The sequence below is a fragment of the Crocuta crocuta genome, unplaced genomic scaffold (genome assembly GCF_008692635.1).
Source record: "Crocuta crocuta isolate KB4526 unplaced genomic scaffold, BGI_CrCroc_1.0 scaffold218, whole genome shotgun sequence".
Lineage (NCBI taxonomy): Eukaryota > Metazoa > Chordata > Mammalia > Carnivora > Hyaenidae > Crocuta > Crocuta crocuta.
This window is the reverse complement of record NW_027533170.1, coordinates 8798497-8819302: the sequence shown is the minus strand read 5'-3', so window position 1 is coordinate 8819302 and position 20806 is coordinate 8798497. Positions and strand designations below refer to the sequence as shown.

At 46.5% G+C, this 20806-nt stretch overlaps 1 protein-coding gene across 1 annotated transcript; it reads left to right on the top strand.

The window, feature by feature from the left end:
* The first annotated feature begins 1094 nt into the window (after positions 1-1094).
* MRNIP (MRN complex interacting protein) lies at positions 1095-20804 on the top strand. The gene is made up of 7 exons (XM_077746352.1): positions 1095-1239; positions 3469-3528; positions 9377-9465; positions 13024-13099; positions 14211-14368; positions 15028-15115; positions 19889-20804. The coding sequence occupies exons 1-7, from the start codon at positions 1174-1176 to the stop codon at positions 20363-20365; spliced, it is 1014 nt and encodes a 337-aa protein (XP_077602478.1). The 5' UTR covers positions 1095-1173; the 3' UTR covers positions 20366-20804.
* Positions 20805-20806: the final 2 nt, after the last annotated feature.

The window sequence follows — 20806 nt, the reverse complement described above, 5'->3', positions numbered from 1 at the left end:
TACACAACCGTAAGCCCCCACCCCTGGAAATAAATAATGCCTGGTGTTACCGAGCCGAAGTTATGTACTCTTGTAACTTCTTTGCCTCCCATCGATACACATTGCCAGCATTTTCATGGCAAACTCAGACTCTCGGTAATGGACCAGCATGACGGTCCTTGCTGAGTTACCGTAGGCAACCGTTCTTTAGCACGTTATTTCCATTTTTTTCTGAACACTAATGCATAAATAATAAATCTGGGTGAGTCAGTTGTTTTCTTAGTGCAGAGGTAACTGCCAGATGGTTTTCCTAACAGTTTTTTAATTTTACCCTTCTACCAGAATCCTGTTCCTCTCACCACATCCTTGTCAAGATAGGGTGTTTTAATTTTAGTAAGATGGCTTGTTATCGGCACGTGGAACATCTTGACGGACTGGCGTTTGGTCCCTGTGCGGTTGGGACAGAAGGGGTGTGTTACTGGGCCCTGCTACCCCACCTTCCAAAATGGATCTCAGTGGGGCTTTCTTTCTTGGGGACTGCAGGAGGGGCTGGTTTCGTTTACGGCGGCCTCTCGTCTCTCTCCCTCTCCGGTAAGCATGGGGCTGGTGAACTGCCTGCTTTCTCGGCCCTCTGGGCTCAGTCTCAAAGATGACCTGGCCTCCTCTGCCCAGAAGTCCTGCAAACCTCAACCACTAGCCCCAAGAGGTGGGTGGGAGCGGAGAGGCGCCCTCCCACTCCCAGTCTGAGACTAGCAGCAGCAGAGGTAATGGTGAGGGCAAAGGCCAGACCCGGAGCAGCGGCTGGAGGCCTTGCCGTTGCAACTTCAATCTTCCCAGCGCGGCCAAACAGAGATGCGGACTCAGGAAGACAGGAGCCGGTCCGGTTGAGATAGCACGTCGGTGGCCAGGTGGACGCAAATCCCAAACAACTCCCCACCCCACTGAGCAGTAGTGGCCTGAGCCCTTGCAGTCACGTGCATCCCGGCCGACCGCCGAGACGATCCGCGGGCTAGAGAGGCCCGAAGGCGTGGTGGGGGCGGAGCTGGGGCCGATCGAAGCGCCGGCGCATGCGCATGCGTACGCGAGGCGGCGCCGTGGCGGGGGGGATGTCTAGAGGACCCTGAACATGTAGGGGGAGCGTAGTTAAGGCAATCAAGGGAGCCGGACGCATGCGCAGTGGCGAAAGCGGCTGCAATGGCGGCGCCTCAGCGGTTTCGCGTGCTGCGATGCTGCAGTTGCCGCCTCTTCCAGGCGCACCAGGTGGGGTGGGCACCGGCATCCCCCTCCTCCGGGCGCGGGGAAGGCGTGCGGGACTTGGCGAGGCCGCAAGGTGCCCGGCTTGCTTCCCGTGGCGTGCTCTCCGGCGCGGGCGCCGTCTCCCGCTGTTGCTTGGGTCTCCCCGAGGCCCGGACACGTGACGATGACTGGCTTTGAGAACTGGGTTTTGACATCTCTTCATAACGTGTTTGTGGGCTTTTTTTGTTAGTTTTCGGCATGGCTGTTGTAAAAGATTCGTAGGGGCCAAGGGCGATGGTTTCTGCGGAGCGGCCTCGTGACTTCTTGCTGATAGTTGGGAAAGCGAGGTTGAGCATAGCCTCTTTTTTGTAGAGCTTAGCTCCCAAAGTGCCTCTTTCTTAATTTAAATACTAGGGAGATGACCGATTTTAAAACTGAGACAGGAACGGGCATCCCCTGCTTTCACTGCTTGGCCCTATCGATGTCACCATCCGCATTCCCGACCCGTTTCCCAGAGTGTAAACAACCTTCGTATGAATATTTTAAACAGGATAATCGATATTTCTAAAATGTACTGCTTCCCAAGCTTTCAAGTTGCAATTTAGGGGATGTCACTTAACCTCTTTTTTCCTGGATAGTATTTCCTCTTCCTGCTTGATGTCACCTAACACTGCTGTCAAACAAGCCTATCTGCTTCTGATAGTCCTCTCTTACCCCTTAGTTATCTGCTAATCTACTGTGATCTGAAAGAGGGTAACATCAAACTTCTTCAAAATGTATGTTTAAAAACCCGATGCTGAGTATGCACCTGTAATCTCGCTGAGACTGTAGGGGCTATTCGGGGACTCAGAAATTGTTTTTACTTCATTTTTTGGACTATGTTTTAGGAATTGAGATTAAATAGAAATCATTTCCATTTTTAAATTATTAAACATATATACTGTAGTACACACTCATGGTCATTTTCAACTATGAAAAGTGATTTGAAACTAAAGGGGGAAAAGAGTTAACAATTTAATTGCAGGTATGACCATTTCACACATCCCTTTTAATTTAAACAGCCTCTAGATTAGATGTCTTATCATTATTTTACAGAGATGAGAATACAGCAATCCAGAGAACCCAAATGGTCTAATAAATGACAGATGCAGGGCTATCTGATTGCAAAGATCCTGTTAACCATACTGATAACCATATCTGTTAACCATACTGTCTCCGGACCCCCAGAGCTAGCCAGTTGCGGTGTATGCTTCCAGACATTTTTTTTTAAAGTCCATTTCTTACTTGCAGATGTACCCATAGAAAACATTTTTATGGTGTTTGAGGATCGGTCCTGGAGAATTAAATGAATTGTAGGACATACCCACATAAATGTGTAGGAGATGCTGCTTGACCTCCTTAGAATCCTATTGGGTATTTGACCAAAAAACCCAGTGGTTTTTGTATCAGGATCAGACTTACATTAATTTTTATGAATCAACCCAGGCATGTTTTTGTTGTTAAGCAAAACATCTACGCCATTCCATTTTTTCAAACAACTTTGGTGCCTTTTGATAACATTTTCTTTGTTGCTGTTATAAATGGACTCTTCTGTTACCTTTTCTAACTAGATAAATGCTTATATAAAGACTCTATTAACTTTTCAAGCTGTATTAACTTTGTACTTCTCCTCACCATATTAGGTTGTTTTTGGTGGTTTTTCATTTGATTTTCTTGAGTTTTCAGGTAAAAAAGGAAATCATATCTATAAATAACGATAATATTTTCCTCTCCAATTTTCATTACCTCTTACTACTTTTTCTTTTCCAATTGTTTGTAGAAAATAACAATGGTAAATAGTAGTAGGGATTCTTGGCTTGTTCTTGATTTTCATGGGAGAGCTGGTAGTGATTCTATAGTTTTAGCGCTAAATGTAAGGTATTTTATCCTGTTAAGAGAGAACCCATCTAGTTAGATTTATCAGGAATTGAAATTAAGTGTTGTGGAATTATTTTTGAGAACCACAGGTAGTAGAGATCTAACTAGACTGTTTCATATGGATGGCCAGTTTTCCTAGCACCATTTACTAAATAGTCTGTTTTTTCCTCACTCCTAAAATGCCACCTTTATAATGTGCTGGCTTTTTATACATATATGTTGGTCTGTTCTTACACTTTTATTCTTTTCCACTCATCTTTTCAGATCATTATTTTTGATTCAGTTCCACCTGTTTTAAATAATTATCTAAGCCACATTTCTGAAATTTCATTGTAGGAGAAGAAGAGTCTCAAGTGGACATGCAAAGCTTGTGGAGAGAAGCAGTCATTTTTGCGGGTGAGTCCTGAGAAACAGGGTAGCTAATACCCATGCGAGAGAGCAGGGGCCCCAGCCCTGCAGTAGCGTGGAGTCCCAGCATCCCAGTATTGGGACCGAGTTCACTAGTGCAGAACTTCTGCTCCCGAAGTTCCTGTTCCTTCAGGAAGTGAAATGGATGGAGCAGTGCAGGGAAAGTTAACCTTCATTTGTTTATTCAGTCAGCAAGTATTCATTGAGTACTTTCTGTGTGAAGGCACAGGAGAGACAAGGGAAGGTTAAAAAAAAAAAAAAAGCTTTGTCGTTCTTGTCCTCACAGATCTACTCATGTGGGAGAGGAAGAGAAACGGATGCACACGCACTGGTCATTTGAAACTAGATTGAGCACAATGCAGGGAAAATGCAGGGGCCTGTGAAATGATCAGGCAGTCATAGGCAACCGGTCGGGTACGTGTGGTACGTGCGGGGTGTGGGCGCCTGTGGGATCAGGAAGGGGAGGCCATCAGGAGACAGGAGGAGGCAGGGGGGAACTCAGGGTAAAAGCTCTTATTTAGGCCATTGCAGATCTCTTCAAGTGGATACCAGTTGCTTGACCGCATCCCTTTCTGCTTTTTTTAATGTTTATTTTTGAGGGAGAGAGCACACATAGAGAGAGCAAGAGCATGAGCCACTAGCAAGGGAAGGGCAGAGAGAGAGAATCCCAAGCAGGCTTCATACTGTCAGTGCAGAGCCCGACAACCATGAAATCATGAGCTGAGCAGAAATCAAGAGTTGGATGCTTGGGGCGCCTGGGTGGCTCAGTCGGTTAAGCATCCAGCTTCGGCTCAGGTCATGATCTCACAGTTTGTGGGTTCGAGCCCCGGGTCCAGCTTTGTGCTGACAGCTCAGAGCCTGGAGCCTGTTTCAGATTCTGTGTCTCCCTCTCTCCCTGACCCTCCCCTGTTCATGCTGTCTCTCTCTCAGAAATAAATAAAAAACATTTAAAAAAAAAGAGTTGGATGCTTAACCAAGTGAGCCACCCAGGCACCCATCCACCTCATCTCTTTAATACCACACACCATCCGGCATCTTTTGCCTCATTGAGCCCCTTGTATACCTTCTCTGACCCTTGATGCCACCTCTCCACCCTCAGCTCCTTATTCTCCTCCTTCAGCCATAAGGGCCTTCCTTTATGACCTTGAAACAATTCAGATGTGCTGCACTCTTAGAGCCTTTGTGCTCATTGTTGGGACTTCGTCTAGCTCTTCTCACTATCCTGATCAGATATTCTGAGTGTCTTTATGTGAGTATTGCTTATCTCATGGAAGTTCCCTGAGAGCAGAAGCTTTGCCTGTTTTATTTACTGATACACCCTCTGCACATAGCACAGTACCTGGCACGGAATAAGTGCTCACTGGATAAATATTTGTTGAATTGATAAGTGACCAATCCCACATTGATTGGCATTTAGGTTAATCTTCATTTTCATTGTTAACAGCGATGTTTCAGTGGAACTTCTTACAAAGAACCTCTTCCTTCACTAGACCAATTACTTCCTTAGGACAAATTCATAGAAGTTTAAATTTTAGTTTCAAAGGTTATCTTTTGACCAAGGCTCTTTTAGTTACAAATAATAGAATTAAAAAACACTTCAGAATGGCCTCAGCAATATAGAAGGAAAAAAAATGTCCTGGCAAAGTAATGGGGTATCCTGGGGAATGCAGGGGACAGGGTTCTTCCCTGACCCCTTGAAGAACCAGCACCAAGAATTGAAAAACTGCCGACAATGCCGGCATCTTTTCCTCCCCTTCTGCTCCCCACACCCAGCTTCTCCCCACATCCTCCTTCCCCAGATAGTTCACAGTAACACAGTCTACCCACAGACCATCGACTCTCACTTCAAGCCAACTAGAATAGCTGAGTCCCAGTTAATAAGTGGGGAGAAGTGATCTGATTGGCCCATTTGACCCAGATGTCCCTTTTGGGTCCAGCTGGCTGGCATGATAGAAGTGGGGCCAACCCATCAGGTCACTGGTCAGCAATACAGCTGCTGAGGCCCACCCCAAGATTGGGTCTCAGAAGGCAAGGGGCTGGTTCATAAGCTGGTGACTGCTGCTTGTTTTTAATGTGAGCACATATTTCTAAATTCTCCTTGAAGAGGCTCCACCTTCCTCCCAAGTGCATGCATGTGCAATGGTGTGTGGCTTGTGTTAGACTAGGCCACAGTGACAAATAGATAACAAAATTGTGGTAGCTTAACACAGTAGAAGTTGTTTCTCTCAGGGCGCCTGGGTGGCTCAGTCAGTTAACCATCCGACTTGAGCTCAGGTCATGATCTCACGGTTCGTGGCTTCAAGCCCCACATCAGGCTCTGTGCTGACTGCCAGCTCAGAGCCTGGAGTCTGTCTTCAGATTCTGTATCTCCCTCTCTCTCTGCCCCTTCCCTGTTCACACTGTCTCTCTCTCTCTCTCTGTCAAAAATAAATAAACAATGTTTAAAAAAAAAAGTTGTTTCTCTCAATGGGGCGGCTGGCTGGCTTAGTCAAAAGAGCATGCAACTTGTGATCTCAGGGTCATGAGTTTGAGCCCCATGCTGGGTGTAGAGATTACTGAAAATAAATAAATAAATGAACTTTTTAAAAAAGAAGAAGAAGAAGTTGTTTCTTTTGTTCTTATAACCGTCCTGGGAGGAACTGAGATCGGCAGGGCAGCTGTCCTTGGTGAGGTTATTCGGGGACCCGGGCTCCTTACATCTTGAGGTTCTGTCACTCCCTGAGGCCTGTCTCCTGCTGCCTGGAGCCACTGAAGGCCAAGAGCACGAAGGAGCTAAACAGGAGGCTTTGAGGGGCCAGGCCTGGAAGTGGCTAACATCCCACTAGAAAGAACCTAGTCTCAGGGCCACACCTGACTGCAAGGAAGACTAGAAAGTGTAGCCCAGTCTGGCCAGATGAGAGGAGAATGCATGTCAGGGCTCAGCCAGTGTCCCTGCCATGCTGATGAGTGTACACGCTGCCACTAAACATCTTCTGAAGCTTCGCCCTTCCGTCCTGCTGTTCCTCTCCCATTCTTGCTTGAACTTGCCCCAGCTGTGCTTTGATTCCCCAGGAATCTCCATTTGCTAAAAAGAGTCATGAGTTCTCCCCCAGTGATTTGACCTGTTAGTGTCTGTCACAATTTGTCACTGAAACATTGTCTTCACCTGGACTTCCAGTCACCCCACTCCTGGCTCTCCTGCTTTCTGTCCTCTTTGCCAGTTTTTTACCATCTCCCCAACTTGTAAATGTGAGAATGCTCTGGTGCTTGGTTTCTTGGCCTCTCCTCTAGTGACACTCCCTCAGTGGTCTGAGATGAGATCACCTGACAGTTCTGGAATGTCTGTCTCAGACCCCAGGCCTGTCCCCGAACCGTCCATTCAGCTCTCTACTGGGTGTCCTGAACCCACCTTTCCAAACAGAAGGCCTCCTTACCCCACCCACCTGCTCTCCCACAGTCCCCGTCTCTTACATGCCAAGTCCCTTGTTAGTTGTTGGGGCTAAAAACCTGGAAGTCCTCCCCAATTCTTTTTTTTTTTTTTTTTTTCTTTTCCCTGAAGCACTCTTCACCCAGTCCGTCAATAGATTTTGTCAGCTTTACTTTTGGGATGTACCCAGAATGACCCCTTGTTACTGCAGTGGTCTGAGCCCCATCAGTGTCTGCAGCAGCCTCCTCCCAGCCCACCTGTGTCTGCCATACAGTCTGCCCTCGGCACCACAGCCGAAGGTCCTGCTAAACCACGTGTTGGGCGAGGTCACTCACCCCTGCCTTCCAGGTTAGAGCAAAATCCACGGTCCTGCAGACAGGGCAAGTGTGCCCGGTACAAAAGAAAATTGCAAGGCCCCTTGTTCAAAAGCAGAAAAAAAGCTATTAAAAGTACTAAAGTATTAAACTTTTCCTTTCTTTCCTGGTCACTCTTGACTTTTCATAATGTTTCTTATTTACTCTTGAGTGTCTTCCTAAGTAAAGTAAAGCTAATATTTTAAAATTATTATTTTTATTATTACTACTGTGCAGCACTAGTTTAAAATGCAAAGAGCATTAAGCCTAGGGGCACCTGGATGGCTCAGTTGGTTCATGCATCTGACCCTGCATCTTAGTTCAGGTCTTGATCTCAGGGTCAAGAGTTCAGGCCCCAGAGTCGGCTCTGTGCTGGGCATGAAGCCTACTTAAAAAAAAAAAAAAAAGTGTTTAGTCTATTTGTGGAATAACATAAGAGCATTTACTGTATATATGCAGAATCATCAAAATCGCCCAATTTGCATTTTGGAGCTCACACATGCCTGTGTATTTCATTCTTACCAGAACAGTGGACATGCCACACAAAATTAACTCCACTCTTTTTACTCTACTTACTGACACCTTCTCCCCGTACTCTCCCCCATCAGCTCGCTGATGCATAAGGAAGGACTGAGAGGGAAAGGAGCAAGAGTCTCCCCATCTTGCCCTTTCCTTCTGAGTCATCATTTTCACCACAAGTGATCAGCTGTTCCAAGCAAGTAACAGGAATAAAAAAAGATATGATAGGGTTCCTTGACTGTTCACGTGTTTTTAAAACATCCTGCTTCTTTCTGCCTCTGAAGCAAGTTCTTGTTCCCGTGGAAAGCCCGGGCTCTCAGGCAGTGGGTGCTCCCCACATACTCAGGCGTAGATGCCAAACACTTAGCGTCTACGCTCGGAGTCTCAGTGAACTCCCACATATTGTGCGTCCTCTTTAATTCTGTGCCCCCGGGTCATTGAGCATGCTGCATGCAAGTGGTGTGGCAAGGGACAATGGACTTGTGCAGTGTGTATATCTCCTCTGCGTATGGACATGCTCCATTGACCTATCAGACTCCACTTCCACAAGTTCAAGATAAGGCTCTTGAGCATTGGTGGTATAGTGGTGAGCATAGCTGCCTTCCAAAGAGAAGGTTATTAAAATTTTCAAATAAAAAAAAAATTTACAACGTTTTCAAGATGGCAACAGCAGAACAGGTCTCATTGAGGCTGACTTTGCCTGTAGTAGGGAATAATCCACTCAGACCTCCGCTCCTACCCTTTTCCCCCAGACACCCAGCTCTAGCCATGTGGCCTCCTTACTGTTCCTTCACAGGCTCAGGGTCTTTGCCCTCATGTCTGTGTCATTGCTCCTGCTGAATGCTTTCCCCCAGCTCTCTACATCGCTTATGCCCTCAAAGCTTCCTATTTTGTGCTCAAATGTCACCTTAGTGATCTATTCCCTGAATGCCCTGTATAAAATTGTCTGCTCTGTCCTCACACTGCCCCACCCCCTTTCATTGCCATATTTTCCTTGGCAGTACTTCTCATCATCTGATGGCCACGTAGTTGACTTATGTGTTTACTGTCTGTCTCCTCTCACTAGATGTATGCTCCGTGATGACTGATTTTTGTCCACTTCTGTACTGTATTGTCCTTAACTACTCCAGGGACCTGGCACATAATAGATGCTCAGTAAATATTGTTAAGCAAATAGCTAACTGAAAAAAAAAAAGTATTTCATCTTATTTTATGGTCCTTAGATTATCAGCGAACAGAAGTATCATGTCGTATGTTTATTGGTGGTTTGAATTAAATCTCTTCAGTTTCTTATTCATGTTTATTAAGTGTTTTGTTGGGGCTCAGGGCTGAGTTTGTTTTGGATGTGTAGGACAGATAGACCAGAACTGTTAGTTCCCAAGACTGTTAGTTTGTAAATCAATTACTCCAGAAATAGGGGTCAGTCATTAGAATTCCTGCATGGTGCATTTGGGCCTTACAAAGTATAGCTTTCTCCTCCCTGAGGTACATCACTAATGGATCTATTTCACAGCATCCTGTCAACACTTTTTAAACTTAATATTTTTTTGTTTTTCAGACTTACGGTGAGGGTTCTGGTGCTGACTGTAGACGCCATGTCCAAAAATTAAATCTGCTGCAGGGACAGATTTCAGAGATGTCACTCAGGTACAGTTGTTTGAAAGGGGCACAGTTATCTTGCCCTGTGTTCATCTTGAGTGGTTAGTGGAAGTATAATATGGTGAAAGCTCTTAGATTTGCGTATGACGATTAGTTACCTTAACAGTGTTCCAACTGAAAATAACTAAAAATGCCAAATATAATATAAGGAAGTAAATTAAATATTAGATGTCAAAAATGAAGCAAAAGCCAAAATTCAGTGAGTAAGTACCTGGGCTGTTGAGGCAATTGAAGCTTAGTGCTCTGGAACTTTCATATAGATGGCTGGGAGGGGTGCAAGAGACAGGCCTGTTCAGCATGGGGGGGTCAGTAGGAGACCACCACATAAAGCTGAGTCCCTTGGGCGCCTGGGTGGCTCAGTCGGTTAAGCATCCGACTCTTGATTTTGGCTCAGGTTGTGATCTCATGATTTGTGGGATTGAACCTCATGTCACATTCTGCATTGACAGCACAGAAGCTGCTTGTGATTCTTTCCCACTCTCTCTCTCTCTGTTTCTCCCCCACTTGCATGCACTTTCTTTTTCTTTCAAAATAAACATAAAAAAAAAAAAAACAGCCGAGCCCCCAAAACACTATACCCTCCATGAATGAACAGATGAACTAGAAATGCACCCTCTCTGCAGCAGGGAGCCTGCCTATGTTGATGTTGGCATTGGCCGAAGAGGGGAGATCTCTCACCAGGATTTTATAAACACAAGAAATCTGTCACATGGCTTCTCAGCCTTCTACATGCACTGTGTGAAAAGCCTCAAGTGGAGAATTTATTTTTGAATTGTCCAAGGAAGCAGAGGTAAATGCAGACATGACCGTATGTCTTCAACCCAGGCCTGAATGTTTAATATAGTTGATGAAATAAAAGAGAAAGTTGATAATAAAGGAAGTAAGGGACTTCAAGGCATCTGGCTGGCTCAGCTGGTGGTATAGTGTATGTGATTCTTGATCTCAGGGTCATGAGTTGGAGCCACACGTTCGAGATTACCAGAGAAAAAGGCAAAGGACTTTGAAAAATGACCAAATAGATTTGAAAAAGATCCAGAAAGAGTTAGTAGAAATGAAAAATATAATCATTGAAATTAAAAATTCAGTGGACAGTTTAAGCATTAAATGTAGCTGAAGAGAGAACTGGTGAAATGGAAGCTAAATCTGAAGAAAGTATTCACAAGGCAACAAAGAAAGATAAAAAGATGGAAAATGTGAGTTGAGAAACATGGAAGCTAAGGGAAGAGTCCAGCAAGAGAAAACAAAGGGTAAAGGCAATATTTGAAGAAAAAAGACTACAGTGTTTTCCAGAATAAAGGCTTATATTCTTAGATTTTGAAAACAATAAGTCTCAAACTGGAACGAGTCATTATTTTATTTGCAAACACCATGATTGTGGATGTAGGAAATCCTAATGAAATTATGCAAATGCTACTAGAGCTAATATTTTCGCAGGATCACAAGGATACAAAGTTAACATACAAATTAAATTGTTTCTATATAAATGCTATGAACAATTGGAAAATGATTTTTTAAATCAAATACCATTTAGAACAGCATCAAAAATTAGATACTNTCTCTCTCTCTCCTAGAAATAAAACATTAAAAAAAAAAAAAAAATTTTTTTTAAAAAAATTAGATACTTAGGGATAAATATAACAAAAATATGTCAGGTCTGTTAAGTAAAAACTGTAAACATTGCTAAGAGAAATTAAAAGATCTAAATTAATGAAAAGTTCATATTCGTGGATTGGAAAACTCAATATTGTGACGATCTCGGTTCATCCTAAATTGATTGGTAGAGACCACCTAATCCAAACCAAAATTCCAGTGGGGTTTGGGGAGGTGTTTTGGTAAAAATTGGCAAACTGATCCTAAAATTTATATAGAAATGCAAGTACCTAGAATTGCCAAAACAATTCTGATAAAAACAAAGCTGGAGGACTTCTCCTGCCTAATTTCAAGATCTATGATGCTGCAGTAACTGAGAGAGTTCAGCATCGGTGAAAGGCTAGACGTGTGGAAATGAGAAGGTTAATGGATAAGCGCACTGAGGTAGGTTCCTGCAGTGGCATGCTGCAACAGAAACAACATGGGCAGATCTCAAAGCACTGTTAAGTGAGAGAAGCCAGACACCAAAGACTACCTGCTGTATGGATCAGTGTGACTTTTCTGGGGGAGAGGAGAATTGCCTGCCAAGACACATATGAGAACTTCTGGGGGTGATGAGAATTTTCCATATCTTGTCCGTTATATCTCAGTTAAAAATGTTTTTGCTCTATCTTGATTGGGGTGATAGTTTGCAAAGATAGATAAAGATAGATTTATCAAAGCTCATCTATACACTTAAGTTTTAGTGTATGTTGTGCCTCAAGTTAGTTTTTAAGGTAAAAAAAAAAAATAGACGACCCTTAGATGATGACAACATAATGAAATTACAGAACACGGAAGACAAAGGGAAGAGCTGAAGAGTAGCTGGAGAGAAGAGAGATCACCCACAGAGGAACATCAGACGCCTGACTTGTCAGTGGTAGCGTCAGAAACAAGAAGACAGACTGGTATCTTCAGACTATTGAGAGATGTCCTTTATTGATGGAGCTGAGCTCCTGTGAATCAGTGGCTGGTAGGCGGCTGCTCGAGTGAACACAGGATTATCAACTGTGTGGCAGGGTAGGTGTTTCATGTGCATGATCTCATTTCCTCGTCATAATCACCCTGTGAGGATCGTTGGCTTCTGCATACAGATGAAGAGACTCAAATACAGACACCCACATTTGGCAGAGCTGGGGTTTGTCCGCATAGCTCACCGGAGAGAGTGCCCACTTGATCATGTGATGTAACCACCCTGAGTGACGTGGGTGAGGCTGGCCTTGCGCTGACTTCCAGCCCTTGCACGGTAAGTGTTAGCACTGCCCTTCAGCCCCATTAGAGAGCAAGGGGGCTCTGGCTCTCCACTCTTCTTTCAGTGGTGGGAGCCCTGTTCCTCTTGCCTGTGCTCTTCCCTATCCCTGGGACACACACAGTGCCCTCGGGTCTTGTAAGGGATGAGCTGTAACTAGAAAGACTCGTACAACCCAGTGCAGCGCAGACGTCTCCATTGCTGATGGGAGGGGCTCTGCTACAGGAGTTCAACTGACATTACCGCCCGTGTTCCAGGCCCTCAGCCAGGCACGTGCACACACATTGTCACACTTGTCTTCGCAGTCACTCGTGCACTGTTGTCTTCGTTTGTGGATGAGGAAAGCGAGGTAGAATGATGAGCCCAGAGTCACACTGTGCCGGTGACCGCCAGTCCTTGGCAAAGCCAGGATGCAAACTCTGGTCTCTCCAGGTTAAGAGTCTGCCTTGTGTCACCTTTCCTGTTGATGGAGGGCTTGACAGAAGAGCAAACGGTCCCTCTGCCCAGGCCTTCTGACCTACATCAGAACTACAGAAATGAGACTCTAAGATCCCCTAGAACAGCCTCTGATGACCATTGTCAAGTATTTACATCCTGCTGTTCTCATCTCCTTGCCCTTCATCTTCCTGGTCATTTTTCTAAGGACACATGTACAATCTTTCACTAAGGTCTCCGGAAGAACCTGTAAGTGTTGACGGAGAGGAAGACACAGGGTCTCAGTGGGGCGAGCACGCGAGTCCGCAGGTAAGCCAGTGCTTGTCTCTGTCACGGGGGGTTCCATTTATTTATCTGTCAGTCTTTTGTTCAGCAGCGCTTTCAGTACCGGGCACTTGGCTTACAGCTACTAGGGATGCAAAAAGGAGCCAACGTGTCCCTTTTGTAAGGGTGGACACAGCCATATGTACTAGCAATCACAGTACTCCGAGAGGGGCCTTGTCTTTGGCTGGGACGGCTTCTCCCCTTGCCCCGCAGCGCTCCGGGCACACCTCGGACAGGGAAAAGGGGCTGTTGTACGGTGCCTGGCTTTCGTGTCCCCTGTCTCCAGACCGGGCCTCCCGGCAGGGCTCACACACAACCCTCTGTCCCAGTGCCTAGGAAAGTAGGTGCTCAGACGGTGTTGGCGGGGCAGTGTGGGTAAGACTTGAGTGACTGAGGAGGTGACACCATTGGTGCCTCCAAGGAACACTGCATCCTGCCGGGGTCGGGGGTGGGGACAGCTGCCAGAGGCCCCCTCCCCACCCAAAGACAGAGTCCGCCTCCACCCACAGAATCGGCGTTGGCAATGTCCATCTGCTCACACACTCTTCCTATTTTTATTATAAACGAGAGCACTGCTCCTAAGTACCCCGCCTTAAGCCAGCAGCTCTCACGTACGTGGTTCTGTACTTCCAGTTCTGGGCACTTAGGGACTGAATTTTACATCGTCGTTAGTTCAAGAGATGCTAGTGTGCACCCTGGATCTTCCCTTCCATCGCTCTCGTGTTGCTGTGGAGTGTTCGGTGGTGTCGGGTATCCACAGAATATAGCGGGTGTAACAAGGGTTTATTCCATGATGACCGGGCATGTAGATTACTTACAGATTTTTGCTACGCAACGAACTTGCCGTCATTTATATCACTTTGATGAGCATTTTTGTGTCTCTGTCTTCATTTGGAACCCCTAGGTCAGGGAGTGTGGGCATTTGTAAAGTTCCTTGATGAGCTGTGCCCTGTATCTTTCCCATGGCCTGTGCCAGTGTGCACGGTCCCCAGTGGTGCCTCAGGACACCCATCTCCCCATTACCTTCCAGCAAAATGCCTTTTGGTGACAAGGGGGATGTGGGTCCTGAGAATAAAGTTACTTCCCAATCCTGTAGGAAAAACCTCAGTCCTCAGAGAACCGCTGGCTGAAGTATCTGGAAGGAGACTCCGGAGAACTGGGGATGGAAGGAGGAGGAATGTGTTTCAAGAGACAGCCCTTGTCCAGGACAGAGAAGCCGGACCCTCCCTTCAACACAGGCCTGCCTAGAAAAAGGTGCCAAGCTAGTCACTAACCCAGCCATGGCCCCATGCCACAGACTCACAGATGGGGGCGCAAGGCGCGGCCCCTGGCAGCCAGCGGCGTGGGAGAAGCCTACGTGGCACTGGCTGGCAGGTAGTTCCACCAGGCCCTCCTCAGCCTCACCAGGTGCCAGATGCTGCCGGGCAGAGGTGAGAGGTGCAGGGTGCCCGTGTGAGCACCTTTGATGGTGCTCACTTGTGACTGCACTAACCTCCAGGAAGAGGTGACAGTGAAGTGTGGCCAGCATGGTTTACAGGCCTGAGGGCTTGTAACCTACAGCAGGAAAGACCTGACCTCTTACAGGTGCCTTCCCCTGGAGGCCTGCTCTGCATTTCTGCAAGTCATCTGAGACGGTGCCTTGTCTAGATCCAGGGTGGCTCCCACGGGGCGGGTGCTGTACTGGAAGGCGGGTTCCAGTTCACAATAAGACACAGGTAGGGACCTTGTCCTCCCAGACAGCTTCCCAGGTGGCTTCTCTGCTTCCGCCCCACTGCCAATAACGGGCTGCCCGACAAAACCCAAGGCAGTCCATTTCTCTGCTCCATAGCTTGTAGCTGCTAGAAAGAGGCCACCCGGTGACCACCAGGTCAGGATCAGGACCCTGTGAGGTGACAGCACTTTCTCTCCACCAGGAAACGGAGCCAGAGCACAGTCTACCCTCCACACAACCCTGACGTCTGGAACCCGAGTGACTGCGAGGTTCCCTTGGAGCCTCAGAAGGTCAGTGAATGAGGATAGTGTTTCCCTTCTAGTCCTAGTAACCAGTGAACACATACAGATTTTTTTTTTAATGTTTATTCATTTTTTGAGAGAGAAGGAGACAATCCGAAGCAGGCTCTGAGCTGTCCACACAGAGCCTGACACACGGTTGAACCCACAAACCATGAAATCATGACCTGGACCAAAGTCGGATGCTTACCCCTGAGCTACGCAGGCACCCCAAACACACACAGAATTTTTAACACCCAAGTGTTTTGTCTGCTCTGACCTAAGCCAACTCCTTTCTCTGCTCTCCACCATCTCCCTGCCGTAGTGAGTCTCTCAGGGATGTGAGCTCCTAGTCAAAAGGGCAGCTTGATCAACCAAGGTTAACCACCAGGGCTTTTCTCTTCCTTCTGCATGGAGTGGGGGGTCTTTATCAGACTGTCCATCATGGGACCTGCCCTGGATTTCTAAGGAACCGTTCCCATCCTCCCCTTCACTTACCTAAGTGTACTTTTTTGTACCAAGGCACTGTCTTCCCCTAGGATCTGCTCTTGTTCCTTTTATTTTTATTACTCAAGTATAGTTGACATACAGTTATATTAGTGTTCAACGTAGTGACTCAGCGGCTCAGCACATGAATCAGGGCTCACCATGATAAATATGGTCATTCTCACCCTACAACATTGTTAGTCGAATTGACTTTATTTCCTGTGCTATGTTTTTCGTCTCTGTGACTTACTTATCACTGGAAGTTTGTACCTCCCAATCCCCTTACCCTATTTTGCCCATCTCCTCATCCTCTTCCCCTTGGGCAACCACCAATTTTCTGTATTTATTCTTTTTTATGGCTGAGTAATATTCCATTATATAGATATATACCACATCTTATTTATCTATCCATCTATCAATGGACATGGGCTATTTCCATATCTTGGCTCTTATAAATAATGCTACAGTAAACACAGGTGCATATATCTGTTTGAATTAGTACTTTGCTTTTTTGGGGGAAATACCCAGTAGTGAAATTACTGGATCATATGGTATGTCTATTTTTAATTATTTTAGCAAATTCCATACAGCTTTCCACTGTGGTTGCACCAGTTTACATTCCCACCAACAGTGCACTAGGGTTCCATTTGCTCCACATCCTCCCCAATACTTGTTATTTCTTGTATTTTTGATACTACTCATTCTGACAGGTATGAGATAATATTTCATTGTGGTTTCGATTTGCATTTCCCTGATAATTAGCAATGTTGGGCATCTTTTCATGTGTCTATTGGCCATCTCTATGTCTTCTTTGGGAAAGTGTCTGTTTGGGCCTCTGTACATTTTTTATTTGGATTATTTGACTCTTTGGTTTTGAGTGGTAATATAAGTTCTTTATATATTAAGGATATTAACCCCTTTCCAGATGTTATTTGCAAATATCTTCTTCCATTCAGTACATTGCCTTTTTGTTTTGTTAATGGCTTTCTTCACTATGCAAAAGTGCGCTCCCAGTATTTTATTTTTTATTTTATTATTTTATGTACTTCCAGTATTTTATTTTTGCTTTTGTTTCCCTTGCCTGAGGAGTGATAGCCATAAATATGTTACTAAGGCAGATGTCCAAGAGCTTATTGCCTGTGTTGTCTTTTAGGAGTTTCCTGGTTTCACATCTCACATTTAGGTCTTTAATCCTTTTTGTTTTTTGAAAGTTTTTTTTAAGTTTATTAATTTCGAGAGAGCTTGTACATGCGCATGTGAGTAGGGGAGAGGCAGAGGAGGAGAGAGAGAATCCCAAGCAGCCCCATGCTGTCAGCACAGAGCCCGATGTGGTGCACAAACTCATGAACCGTGAGATCATGACCTCAGCCAAAATTAAGAGTTGGACACCTAACGGCCTGAGCCACCCAGGTGCACCTAGGTCTTTAATCCATTTTGAGTTTATTTTTTCTTATATAGTGTAAGAAAATGGTCCAGTTTTCCCACCACCCTTCATTGAAGTGACTGTCTTTTCCACACTGTATATTCTTGCCTTCTTTGTCCTTGATTAACTGACCATATAATCATGGGTTTATTTCTGGATTTTCTATTCTGTTCCATTGATCTATGTGTCCGTTTTTTTTATGCCAATACTATACCATTTTGATTACTATACCTTTGTAGTATATCTTGAAATCTGTGATTGTTATTCCTCCAGCTTTTTCTTTCCCAAGTTTGCTTTTGCTTTTCGGGGTCTTTTGGATTCCATACACATTTAAGGATTATTCTAAGTCTGTGAAAAATGGTATTGGTATTTTCATGTGTATTGGTTTGAATTTCATAGATTGCATGCATAGGGTAGTATGGAAGAGTGTTAATCCTTCCATTCCCAGAGCATACTTTATCTTTCCATTTGTTTGTCATCTTCAGTTGCTTTCACCAGTGTCTTACAGTTTTCAGAATACAGGTCTTTTCATCTCCTAGGTTAAATTTATTCCTAGGTATTTCATTCTTTTTGATGCAATCACAAATGGGGTTGTTTTCTTAATTTATTTCTGTTGTTATTAGTGTATAGAAACACAGCAGATTTCTGCAACTTCCCTGAATTCACTTATTCTGGTAGTTCCTAGAAGGAGTCTTTAGAGGGTTCTCTATGGAGCATCATGTTGTCTGCAGACAGGGACAGTTTTACTTCGCTACCCATTCGGATGCCTTTTATTTCCTTTTCTTGTCTGGTTGCTATGGTAGGAATTCCGGTACTCTGCTGAATGAAAGTGGTGAACACGGACATCCCTATCTTGTTCCTGAAATGTTAGAGAAAAAGCTTTCACTTCTGCACCATTTAGTGTGGGGTTTTAACTGTGGGCTTGACAGATGTGGCCTTTATTATGTTGAAGTCTGTTTTCTCTACACCCGTTAAGATTTTTTATCATAAACAGATGTACTTTGTCGGATGCTTCTTCTGCATCTATTAGGATGACCGTTTGGTTATCATCCTTCTCTTGTTGAGGCGAGGCGTCACCTTAACTGTCCTGTGAACACTGAACCACCCAGGCGCACCTGAAACAAGACCTACTTGATCTTCGTGAATGGTGATCCTTTTAACGTATTGCGGAATTTGGTGTGATTTTGTTGATAATTTTTGCATCTGTGTTCATCAGGGATTTTGGTCCTTGATTTTTTCTTGCAGTGCCTTTGCCTGGTTTTGGTATCAGTAATGCTGATACAGTGCTCATATAATGAATTTAGAGTTTCCTTCCTCTTCTAGTTTTTGGAATAGTGTAGAGAGAATAGGTATGAACTCTTTACATGTTTGCCCAAAGCCAAGACTACCGGGAATGGCTGGAGCCGAGCACAAGCAGCCAGCAGCGTGTGGAGACAGACCCTGCTCCCAGGCGCATCCCAGCTGGGGGAGGGCAGGTGAAGTGGTGCCCACCCGCACTTCCGTTCCAGCGGAGCTCCTGCAGGTCCCTGCCCCGCCACCATCCCTCCTAAGCTTAGGTGACTAATACCTGCACAGACACACCCAGGTGCTTTCCAGACTGCGGTTTCAGTGCTGTGTTGGGCCCGGTTATTTAGCGTGTTGGCTCTACAGACAGGGACTTTGTTTCCTGTCACCCTCCAGCTCTCTTAGTGGGAAGCCCCAGACTCACAAAGCCAGATATCTGTTCTACAGGGACTGGTCTTCCCGGGCGCAGGTCCCCACGGCCAGGGGTATCTGGTGTGGGGTCCGACCCCGCCTGTTTGTGGCCAGTTGCTCCAGGGGTTTGGTCCTTGACCGCATGCCCCTCTGCCCCTCCTACCCTTCTCAAAGTGACTTTGCTACACCATGCTGTGGGAAGTCTGTCCTGCCATGCTTTGCATCATGTTCAGTTAGGAGATGTGTGGTCGTTGCCCGTGTGTCCATGGTACGAGGTAAGCTCAGGTTCCTCGTACGCAGCCCCGCATCCTCCCTACTCTTCTGCTTGTTCTTGGTGCTTCACGTGTAGCCAACTCCCCTGCACTCCGAAGGCCACAGAACAAAGACTTTGCTTTCTTCTGTCACCGGAGCCACCGACACTAAGGCAGAGGATCTATGCTGGGTCACTGCCAACCCGCAACATAGGCCACGGTCACGTGGGATGCTCACACAGGCGTGGTTGGTTTGGCAGGTGAGGAGCTAAGTCTGCATGATAGCGTAGCCCAGCGAGTCAGGGGCAGAGGTCTTCCCAGATGTAACAACCGGCCACAAGCCCCTTCCACACGGCCCTGGGGTAGTGATGCAGGGTCCTCCTGCCTGTCCCTGCTCTCAGATTCCGGTGCATCCTTGGCTCCTGAGGGAGAAGGGACAGGCCAGGCCCCAAGCTGTGCTCACATCCTGGGGTCCTCCTTGCAGCCACTCCCCCGGCTTCAAACCTTCCCCAGGCTCTGGAGGCCTTCCCATCCACCTGGCAGTGAGCAGACACAACAGCTCCTTGTCCCTTTCTTGATGCTCTCACGGCCCTTCCTGCTCACCCCTCCTCTCAGGCCCCCTCTCACCTGATCTAAAGTCCCATGGAAATATGCTTTTCTGGAAAGCCCGGTCACGGACTCTGGCAGAGGATTTGAGATGAAGGCATTTATTCGCCCTGCTTTGCCAAACCACAGAATGAAACCGGTCCCTGGCCTGCCATCCCGAGAACTAGTGAGTAGGCAGAAGAGTGAAGAGGGGGAGAACCTGAGGCAGAGGAGGAAGCAGCAGTGGAGGCATGGGGACTCTCTCCCCCATCCCTGGGTCCTGCTGCACCCCTGGCACTGGTTCTGAACAGAGGACCTGACCATCTTCTCTCGTTTCCATTGCAGGACCGCAGTGGCCCGATGGGGAAGGCCCAAGACGAAAGCAGTCACTGGGACACCGGGGAGCTATCTGTTGGTCGGGGGGATCCTGCACACCCTGCCCACGTCAGGACCACATCTTCCAAGTGGGAACGATTCCTTCTGCAGCCTGGCAACAGCCCACGTGTGGACACGGAGCCCCTGGTCCCCCTTAATAGAGACCCTAGGCCAGCAGGGATGGCACTGGCTGAGCAGGGCACCCTTAGGGCCCAGACCCCAAGGGAAGGGTGCCCCAGCAGGCCCCGTGATGCTCCCGGGCTTCCCTGGCCCACACACGCTCCTACGTCTGGGTTCCAGAGGCCCTGCATAAAGACCTCCCAACAGCCACGGGACACCAGTCCTCTGGCAAAGGGTGGGCCCTTGGCCACAGGCATTCAGGCGCCCCCGCCTGTGCGACTATGTGACCTCTTTAAAACTGGTGAGGACTTTGAGGATGATTTGTGAACTGAAACTAGAGTCTTACTAACAGATGTATTTGCTATGAGCAAATTAGACTTCTCGGCCACTGGAAAGGGGGCTCCCCAAGTACCTTTTAAGTAGTTCCCAGAAATTGGGGTGCCTGGCTGGCTTGGTTGGAAGAGCGTGTGACTTGATCTCAGGATCGTGAGTTCACGTCCCACATTGGGTGTAGAGATTCTTTTTTTTTTTTTTTNTTAAAGCGTTCCCATAAGTCATCCCCATTCCTGCCAAGAATGACAAACACACCAGGATGCCTGGGTGGCTCAGATGGTTGACCATCTGACTTTGGCTCAGGAGTCAGAATTCAGTTCAGGAGTTCAAGCCCCACAGCGCGCATCCTGCTTTGGATCCTCTGTCCCCCCTCTCTCTGCCCCTCCCCCACTCACATGGTGCTCTTTCAAAAATAAAAACAACTATCAGGTCATC